Below are 10,178 nucleotides of genomic sequence, written 5' to 3' on the forward strand. Positions count from 1 at the left end.
GCTCCTTGCTTCTGATGGATGTCCAGGTAAGTTTTGCTAACCAGAACTGTGATCCTAAGCACAGATGTGCTCCTGCACCCGCTGCCCAGCAGCTCTTGCCACCAGTGATGCCAGATACAGCGGAGAAGGTCTCACTGAGAAGGTCTCACCGGGGTTTCAAGGAGGCTGTGTCATACACTCGTGAGACTTTCCAGTGCTGCCTGAAAGTCACATTAAATGCAGAGGAATGCACCCTGCCTGCCCTGCAAAGCACACAGACGTTATGCGCTTTTCCGATCTGTTTGCCTTAAAACACCTGTAATCAAAACACATCACTACGAAAGCCTGCGAAATGCACTTCAGCCAAACAGAATTTAAACTGTTAAGAAGAGACAGTACCAATAGCAGTGGATGCACACTTTGGAGCAGCATCATGTCTGCTAGGGTAGGTATAACATGGGAGAGCAACGCAGCACTGCCAGCCCTTGGAGGTCTGGACATTTCTGGCAGCGGCATCCCAGTGCTGCCCCAGGACCCGTGGTAAGAACGGCTCTGCCTTCACCTCTCTGTGATGTTGGATGGCAGTGCTGCTGCACAGGAAAGCCCCGGGATCCCAGCTCCAGAATGACACAGCTGTGGTTCGGATTAACTCAGGAGTACGGCAGATTTCGTTGCATTTGTAGTGTCTCTCAGGGCTGACTCTTTTCATTTTGCAAGGAAGAAAAAGAATCAGGCAGGAGCTGGCTGCTTCATTCAGCACTGCACGGCGTGAGCTGCAGCACGAGTCACCTCATCCACTTCAGTTTCTACAGAGACAAAACTCCCTCCTCTAATCTTGATGGTTTCTTGTCAGCAAGTGTGAACACACCGAGAACCGAACCCTTCCTTGCACCGATTGTTCTGTAAACGACAGATTCAGAGGAACACGACTTAGAAAAATGAAATAAAACAAAAAAAAAAGGGAACGACACAAAGGTCTGACAGAGATGTAAAAGGCATTCCGGTGCGGTAGGGTGGGTGGTCGGCTTGGAAGCTGTTAACGCTTTCAGCACACATCGCACAGGACTGGCGATGCTCGTGCAGACACGGCAGCCTCGTAGCATCGCGTTGAGAACAGCTCTGCCAAGCGGCTCACCTGCGTACTGAATCACAGCCAGCTGTATCTCACTGCCCGGCACCCCGGAGCGCTGCGGTGCTCCGGCCATACGCCCACGCTTTGCTATGAATCTCACTGGCACTTTAAGGACAAGGTAGATAGATATCCTCAGATTTTACACACCGGGAAGCAGAAGCCAAATTCACCGAGGGAGACGCTCCCAGCAGCTCGGGGCGTGAGCTGAATGGCAGGTGGAATTCCCAGCTCAGAATGCCCAGAAATCAGTGAAGCTGCGCTGCGAGCCACACACTATAGCAAAGCACGCGATAGAGAAGCCACCCAACGCAGGTGAGAGCTGCGGGACGCTGAAAATGAGATGTTTCCAAAAACAGTCGCCCACCTGCTTGCCCAGCTCCCATGAGAAAAAAATACACTCACAAGACTGACAGCAAAATGAAGTCTTTTTTGCAGAAAGTCCTCCGGCTGCGAAACCTTGACTGCAGCATTTGCGGTACCAACCGTGAAAATTCTCTTTGTGTTTGGAAGCAAATGATCGGCTTTCACGCCAAATACAAAGCATTTTAGCAGGTGCTTTTTTAACTTCACCGCTTGCAGCCCAGCTAAATTAAAATCTTTGCTATTGTCACGGCAGCGTTAAGGTGAAGAAGCACGGCGCGTTGAAGTGAAGCCGGAAGACACCGCCTGGTTCAGGCAGCCTCCAGTTAGCAGAGAACATATCTGAGTGGGAGACACGCAGCCAGGCGCTGCGCCTGCTTTAAATAACTGCAGGGTTGCCCTCCTTCCCAATGCTCTCCCGTTTTTGGAACCAGTCTCCCCGCTTCCCCGGAGGACGAAGTGCAGCGGCGCTCACCAGCAGGGACAAGAGCGCCCCCAAGCGGTCATTAGCGCGGATATTAATTAAACTTGTTAATGCATCTGCTGTCTTAAGACAGCCTGCTCAGAGAGCTAATTAGCATATGCATGCGCGTGCGCTGTATGCTGTTGGGGCTTCCTCAGCGCAGCGACAAGACTGTATATTGTTTATTCACTAAAACCCCTGTTGATTTAATAGAAATAATACTTGCCGTAGTTCAGGGCAAAATAAATCCTTCAGGTGCGATGTTGAAAATTTTCAGGCAATTTCTCCAGAAAGACAGAGAAAAACACAGAGAATAACATTTTCTCTCTCTATCAGAGGCCTTATTAGGACCTGTAGCAGAAGTTAGGGGATATCTGCGCAGAGATGAGAAGAAAGCAGTGTGGCTTTTGTAAAAGGAGTCGTGTTTGCAGATCTCTACAGATCCCCATGGAGTTCTCTGAAGGAATCGTGGGAAATGGACGCTTCTGTTTAGTCACACATTTTAAAAGCAGCCTGAGCACAGCATTCACTGTAATGCAAAAGTTAGCATGTGATAACCATGAGACGTGAAAGCACAGCCAGAAGTACTGCATCGGCACATCCAATAACTTGCAGGCGGCTCCGGCCAAGTGATCCGGGTGAGCTTTGTCCTGGGCAGGAATTACAGCACCAGGGTGCCAAGGTGTGAGACACAGCCGGAGGCTCACTTCGCAAAAGGAGAGGACTGGGAAGAATCGTTTGAATGGGAAGGGGATGGGAAGCATGCTGGGATTTCCCGGGCGAGCACATGAGTCAGCACGGCGTGTGTGCCACGTGAGGAGCAATGCAGCCGCTGTGCTGCCTAAGTGAAGGTGATTTTGTGTGGTATGCATACGTATTGATGTTTTTTTTTACCTATTTGCACATCTGTTACATACCTCTTTTACGTATGCATGCACATTTTTGCATGCGTCTTTTATGTTTGCCAGTGTTCAGTTCTGAGCAGAAGAATCCCTCGGAGGAGTAAGCCAGCAAGTTTCACAGTACCGAGTGAGCAGATGAAAGGAATGAAAGAAGAAAAAAGACACAAATTTAAGTCATCGGGGCATTAGGGCTAAAGCTGAGCTTGCATCTGTGCTCTATAGTGGGAAGACCACTCCCACCGACAACAGGAGGGACAGGCCCAGGAAATAATGACAGAGGGGTAAATCACTCCGTGCTTTGGAAGGTACCATCGGAGACGGCCTCGCTCAAAGGCTGGCGCAGAGAAGCTAATGAATCCATCGGGTGTTGCCAGCACTTCACCATCTCCGTTTCTGACCTTTCCCAGAAAAGCTGCAAATGAGTAAATAAATAAACCAATGAGAAACTCGTCAATACTTCAAGGGCAGCCCAGGAGAAAAAAAAAAAAAGTGCAAAATTCGGGACCCCCTGCAAATTTCGAAAGAGAGGGAGCAACACGAAGTTCTGTTTCAAAAAATAAAATAAAATAATAATGAAAAAAAAAAAACCCTGGAAAACTAAAAATTTGGTGTGTGGGGGGGAAGCGATTTCAGGAAGATGCAAACTTTGTCAGGCCGGCACGGACGCGGAGAGGTTGATCATCAACCCGAGCGCTGCACAATGGTGGGCAGCGGCGTGTGACACGGCGCGGCCAGATGTGCGGGGAAGTGTGAATGCCTTCGCTGAAAGGAGAACCGTTCCATTGCCTCCGCATTCACACAGGGGGCTGAAAACAGCGAGCCTTTGACCCCTGATGTAATTAAAACTTTGGCTGAGGGAAACTGTAGTCTCCTGCAACAAAAGCGGGGTGGTTTCGCAAGATCTCAGATCTGCCCGGGAAGAGACAAAGATCCCCCTCCCCCCAGCGCTCCCCTCCCCCAAATGGCCCCAGGCCCCGGGCAATCGCTGGACATACCACGACCTTCTGAAAAGGGACTCTGGGAAGCGGCCAGCCCAGGAAAGAAGCGATCTCAGACACAAATGCAAGGATCCCTCTTTACCTTTCTGCTCGGGGCAAGGCACGCATCAGCCGGGAACATTGAGATGAAGGGGAATTAGCACAGTAATGCAGTCAGTGTCTCAGGCCTGTATGGAAGAAAAAGGAGTCACGAGCATCAGTAACTCTCCCAGTTTTCCTAGTGAACGGTTTCAGTTTAACCGGGGTATCAGAACCTTTGAAACCCACTTTTTTGTTCCAAGAAAGACATCTGCAGGTTGGAGCGCTGTGGTCAGTGCTATTCCTTCCCTCCAAGCAAAAACAACGTTTCCCCTAGGCAAGCAAAACAAAATCAACTGACCCAAGGAATCCAAGCAGCGACTTAAGACCCTGATCAATAATTATGGTCAGGTCACACGCAGGGGACACACTCAGATCACATTCGAAATTCAAATGTTGTGCATGGTGTAGCACCTCAGAATTACCTCCTTCTAGCCCTGCACTGCTACAGGCAGTTTTAAGCCATATGTTGGTTCCACATTTTTTCTCACAACTAGGTTGTTGTGAGCCTAGAATAAATGTGACACGTTACATGTTACCTAAAATACACAGGCCAGTTATGAAGATCAGCTCCGCATCCTCCCTCAGCGCACTGAATCAGCCACGGTTCTGGGTAGCATCCATCCTGAAGAGCAGAACAGGGCCCTGCAGTGCACGCGGGAGGAAATCACCAAGATCTGACCAGACCTGGGGGCAGCAAGCACTGAAACGTTTTGCAGAGATTTGCAAGTATCGGAGGAGCTCTTCTTTCTGAAATCCTGGAAACTGAGATGTGATTTTCTTGCTGCAGCCAACTTCATCAGCTGTTGTACGGCCTTCTCTTCCAGCTACTACGCACACTGGAACAGTTCAGTGTGCGTAGTACATCATAACGTGTGCTAATCATAAAGACAATCTCTTTATGGTATTGCTAAAACAAAGAAAAAAAAAAAACAGCGTAATACTTTGAATAATGTAGAGCAGAAATCTGAAGTTTCTTTGTAAATGCTTACATTCTCAGTCTCCTTAAATACTTCAGGAAGACCAGAAGTCTGCACTTTATTCCAGAACACTCGGCCTTTCACCATCACTACGGCCAGATCTGAGACTAGTATAATAGATGGCATATTGATTTTCTGTCTCAGAAATGCCCGAGCTCCTCTTAATAGAAAGGAAAAGGTAATTAAAGAATTAGGCAAAGTTTCTTAAGGTTTCTGTGTTGCTATGGGAAAGGTTCCTGCATGCATTAAATAACTGACAAAATAGGAATATTGATGGGGGGGGGGGGAAATGCATCTGTTCACACATCCCTTTCATGCGATATGCGAATATTCCTGCAGAACAAAACAAGCAGGGATATAAAAGCAGAGGCTGAGTGGCGCTTTAAGGACAAAAGGGTCATTAGCAGGGTGCTGCTGTTCAGGAATTCCAGCCTGATAGCTTGCTTTTCTTTTTTTTTTTTTCCTTCCCCTTTTAACTTTATCGCTCAAGTCGGAATTCACAGAATTCACGACACTTGAGAGCAGCCTTCCAACCCGTTTCTGTAACGCTGTCTACCGGCCGTGGGTGAGGTCAGGAAAACCTGCCGGTGCCTTAGTGTCAGGGGGAAAAAAAGGGGAAAAAAAGTATTCTTTCCTACCTTCCTACTCTTTTCGTTATTCTTCGCATTGAAGGTGGCATCCAAGGCTGCTGCGCTTCCCAGTTCCTGTTGCTTCGCCACATTTCCCCCCCTCTTTCTGTGGATGGGAGGTGGATTTTCCTGGCAAACTCCTGAAGGAGCGTTTCTTTTTCTGGATTACCAGCCAACAACAAAAGTGTGCAGTCAGCTTGGTGGTGACCTCTGACACTGCAAAAAAACCAACATTTTTCGTCATGCCTTGACATTTGCTTGTTCATCGATGTGAAATCGGTGATTGCTGTCGGTATTAAAGGTAAACACATTGGAGTCCTGTTCAGGAAAAGTAGTAAGAGAAGTAACGTACAATTCTAGAAAATAAAAGAGGCTTACGTTGTAATTTCCCATTCTATCATGCTCTGTAAATAGAAAATAACAATGCGCTTGCATGAAGATATCCCGTCAGGGAAGAACGCCGGCTTTTGTCTTTCAACATTTGCACTTCAATTCTCGCCTACCTGTTCCTTTCAGATGCATTGCTCAAGCACTCAACGCCCTTCCTCCATTATTTGTCTGCCCAACCAAGATGATCTGCATCAATTAGGAGCCGGTTAATGGAGCATGAAGACAGGTCACATTACTATGGAAATCCCCTCCTACAGCCAGCGAGCAGATGAGGAAATCTGGCGGAGAGATGAGAATCGATTTTCCCTGCGTGCCCCACTCTGTCCACCAGGATGACTCAGTGCGGCCCTCCGACCCAGGCGCTATGGCAGAGGTGAGTGCAGGCAGGGAACACGGACCTCAGGCAGCTGCACTCCCTTCATCTTCCCCACGTCGCACGCTTCTTTTTTCACCAAGAAGCCAGGAGTGCCTTCCCATTTATTTAGGATAACGCTAAAGAAATAGGTGCATCCAACTAAAAACCCACTGGAAGCCTAATCTCAAAAGGCACGGTATTTTTTGCCTCATGTCCCCAAGGATGCAATAAATGTCTTCTCTCCAATAAAAACGTTTGAAATCATTGGGCAAAATCCAATTCCTTAGTCATGCTAAGGGGAAGCAGCCAACCACTTAATCAGCCTGTGCGTATTGGCGGGTCAGCTGCTGACTACACAACTCAAATGCGGCTAAAATTCATGCTGCCACCTGAGCCATCAGGGGGAGAGATTTTTCTGCATTGCCACTCCCTTCAGTAGACAAACCCAAGGAAAATGGGATGACATTGGGTCTGTTTCTCGTGGAGCAAATACTTCTACTGAAGGGCAAAAAAAAAAAAAAAAAAAAAAGGTTTTGTTGTAGGTATGCAAGCGCATGCAGATTGCTATTAATACTTTGTGGACATAAATATACTGTGAGGGAAAACGTAGATGTGCAGCACAGCAGCTGCTCTGCAAGCGAGTCCCAGCACAGATGAATGGAGGCTGGTTTGAAAGATCCCATCACACATGGCTCCAGATAGTAAATAACAGCAGAGGCTGATTCGCAGAGAATAGGAGGAAGAGGCACACTGACTGGGATACCAAATCTACTCAGCCCTGCTTCCTCCACTGGCCACAGGCAAACGCCGAAGGAAAATGAAAAATGAGGCAAGCGCGCGCTTCCTCCTCAGCAACACTCCCACAGCCTCCAACTATTTTCAGCGCAGGGGACTGCTGCATCTTGAGAGGGTGCTCGTTCACCGACTGCGCGGCCTCTGCCCACCTTCTACCTGCAGCCTGTGCTCTGCAGGGATGCTGTATAGGTCGCTCCCAGGCACCGCACGAGGAGGGAGCTCCTGACGCGGCTCCTACCAGCACCCATCAGACGGTGTGCGCCTGGACGGTCCGCCACCAAACACTCTCTTGGAGTTCTTGGGATGGGACAGGCCTCGGGCACGGCCCTTCTGAGTAATTTAGTTTCAGGGTGCAGGGTCTGGGCCTGCTCAGCTGCTTCCCATGAGAGGCGGTGCCGGGCAGCTCAGCACTCACGCTGCTTTCCAGCTTCCTTTCCCACTTCCAGTATTCCCTTCTGAGAAGCAGGAAGCACAACTGGATGCCGTGCTCACAGTGCGAGCATCATTATACTTCCTGGCTCGCTCTCCGTCTCTTCCTGTACTATTTGCTTTGTTTTTTTTCCGAGTATGAAGATGGCAGCTATGCAGTCTGCACAAACCAAAATGCTCGCTCCTGAGGGGCAGCAACCATTTCAGATACCACCACCACCACTCAGGTGCAGTTAGGACTAGGTTTTCCCAAGTGAATCACTTACCTACCCCGAATTTCATCTTTTTTTGACTGCCTACACACTCGCAGTTCTTCATGGCTGACCCTCGTCCTTGACAAGGGCTGTCTTGCCTGCAGACGAGGATTGCAGTGCCAATTCAACAGTACTCGTGTTGCCAGCAGCCGCTGCTTACTGCTCACCTCCCTTCTTCAAGGAAATGCTGAGTTGTCAAGTGCCACTTGTGAAGCTGCTTCCCCAACACTCAGCTGCTCATTGACGCTCTGCTCAATGGGCACGAATTAATGGAAGTCTTCCCGTGCTTCAAGGACAGCCACAATGGGCTACCAGCAGCCAAGGAACTGCAGCCACAAACTGCCCGGCATGCTGCACCTGAAGAACTGCCTCAATGTGGTCCACCCACCTGATGATGGTATGGTGTGACTTTTGGGTGGTCCAGTGTGCTGCTAGGTGTCAGAGAGAATGATCTTTATGGGTTCCTTCCATCTTGGGATATTCTTTGGTTCTGTGGTTACCTCTCCTATGAGGACAGGCTGAGAGAGCTGGAGCTGTGCAGCCTGGATGAGAGAAGGCTCCAGGAGAGCCGAGAGTGGCCGCTCAGCATCTAAAGGGGGGCTGTAAGAAGGAAGGAGACAGACTTCAGCAGGGCTTGCTGTGACAGGACCAGGGGAAATGGTTTCAAACTGACAGAGGGCAGAGTCAGATTGGATATAAGGAAGGAGTTTTTTTTACGATGAGGGTGGTGAGGAACTGGCACAGGTTGCCCAGAGAGGCGGTGGATGCCCCATCCCTGCAGACGCTCAAGGTCAGGCTGGGTCTGAGCACTGACGGAGCTGCGGGTGTCCCTGTGCATTGCAGGGCAGTCGGACCAAACGAGATGCCCTTCAAAGGTCTCTTCCAACTTAAAGGATTCTACGGCTGTATGACTATTAACTCACGTGCAGCCGTTAAAGCATGCATATTTAATAATACGAGTATAAGCAATACGGTGCGCATTGCCTTCTTTTGACTGTGAAAACCAGGAGCGCTGTATTTGATTCATTCCGGCAGGAAGGACAGCTGGGGAGGATATTCTGCTCAGACTGCCTAGTCAGGATGATCCTGAGAAAAAGACAAACCCACAGAGCATTGCTCTACGACTGCTCCCCTGCTCAAGCGCCGCCTGCATTGCACGGCTCGTCGCGGCCTATTTTGTTTAAGGGCCTGGCCTCTGAATTTGCTTTTGTTTATAGATTCTTCTAATCCTAATTCCGATTTGGTTGCATAACGGCAATATCCTCCTATGCTCAAAACCCTTTAATGGTACCAAACGCAGCTTCAGCTCGCGGATGACACAAAGAGCACCGCTCCAAAGTTCACTTCCCCCTGACGGAGCGAGAGAAACGCTCGCACGAGAAGAACACCGCAAAGGAACCCAACCGGACAGAAGCGTTTTCAAGCACACGACCGATTGTTCTCGAAACGTGCGACCGTTTTGCAGACAAAAGAACTCCGTTTTAAGAATTCCCCCGGCCTGAGCTGCCCGCAGAATACCCGCTGCCATCGCGGTGCCCGTCAGCGGAGAGCCGGGCGGGGAGAGCAGCGCGGGCAGCACGCCGGCTGACGGCGCGGGCCATTTCCTGCGGGGCAGCGCCGCGATTTACATGAGTCCCTCCCGCCCGGCTGGGAGGCACCGGGACATGCCCATTGCGGTACTTTCCGGCTTCCTGCAGAAAAGCCAGCGTGCGGCGGGCGGGCCGCTCATTATGACTCGGCGATTCATGTTTCGGGGGCAGGTTCCGGGATGTGCCATCAGCAGCGCGGCCCCGCAGACGGCGCAGCCTCTCAGCGTGTCCGCATGGGCGCTGAGCACGCCTCTCCCGCCCCGTTCCCGGCAGCAGGACCCGGCGGTCGCGGCGCGGGGCCGAGCGCACGTGCGGGCCGTGCCGTGCAGGTAATGGCGGCCGCGCGGGGCGGGCGGGCCGCGTGCCGCCCTGGGCGCTCCGTTTCCTCTCGTCAAGGACGCGCCGCTCGGGAGGGCCGGGGCGCGTGTGCGGGGCCGGGAACGGGCGCTGCCCGCGGAGCTTTGTGGGGAGTCACGGCGGGGCAGTAAGGAGGAGCTGTGGGTTTTTTTTTTTTTTTTTTTCCTCTTTCTTTTTTTAGAACGTGGTGCTTTTTACTCGGGAAAGGGGGGAAAAAAAAAAAATTTTTTTTTTTTTGGTTTTAAATTCGGATGAGGAGAAGAGGTGGATCTGGACGCGGGGCCGGACGCGCGGCGCTCTCCCCTCAGGCCGCGGGGAGCCGGGGCCGTGTGCCGCGCCGAGGACAAAGGGTCACCGCGGGCTGCGCGTGACGGCGCTGCCCCGCCGTTTTTTTTTTTTTTCCTTCTTTTTTTCTTTTCTTTTTCTTTTTAACCGCGTTGCTCGAACGGGGCCGCGGCCGCCGCAGAAAGCGCTCGAACGCCGCGCGG

General features: G+C 50.7%; 1 protein-coding gene and 1 long non-coding RNA gene across 3 annotated transcripts in view; one reads left to right on the forward strand and one right to left on the reverse strand.

The window, feature by feature from the left end:
- LOC110390066 lies at positions 3,805-6,751 on the reverse strand. 2 transcript variants are annotated; one of them, XR_002433513.1, is made up of 5 exons: positions 6,025-6,751; positions 5,531-5,737; positions 4,452-4,822; positions 4,102-4,185; positions 3,805-4,001 (listed from the first exon to the last, which is right to left on the reverse strand). It is a non-coding gene; the product is annotated as an uncharacterized LOC110390066 (long non-coding RNA). The 2 variants fall into 2 exon arrangements; XR_002433512.1 differs by having other exon boundaries at positions 4,102-4,822.
- Positions 8,048-10,178, forward strand: part of XPA (XPA, DNA damage recognition and repair factor) — a 7,933-nt gene continuing 5,802 nt past the window's right edge. The window contains exons 1-4 of the mRNA XM_021381530.1: positions 8,048-8,141; positions 9,084-9,192; positions 9,258-9,500; positions 9,607-9,662. Of these exons, the coding sequence (XP_021237205.1) occupies positions 8,048-8,141; positions 9,084-9,192; positions 9,258-9,500; positions 9,607-9,662 (502 nt within the window). The remainder of the gene's footprint in view (positions 8,142-9,083; positions 9,193-9,257; positions 9,501-9,606; positions 9,663-10,178) is intronic.

Source organism: Numida meleagris, chromosome Z (assembly GCF_002078875.1).
Source record: "Numida meleagris isolate 19003 breed g44 Domestic line chromosome Z, NumMel1.0, whole genome shotgun sequence".
NCBI lineage: Eukaryota > Metazoa > Chordata > Aves > Galliformes > Numididae > Numida > Numida meleagris.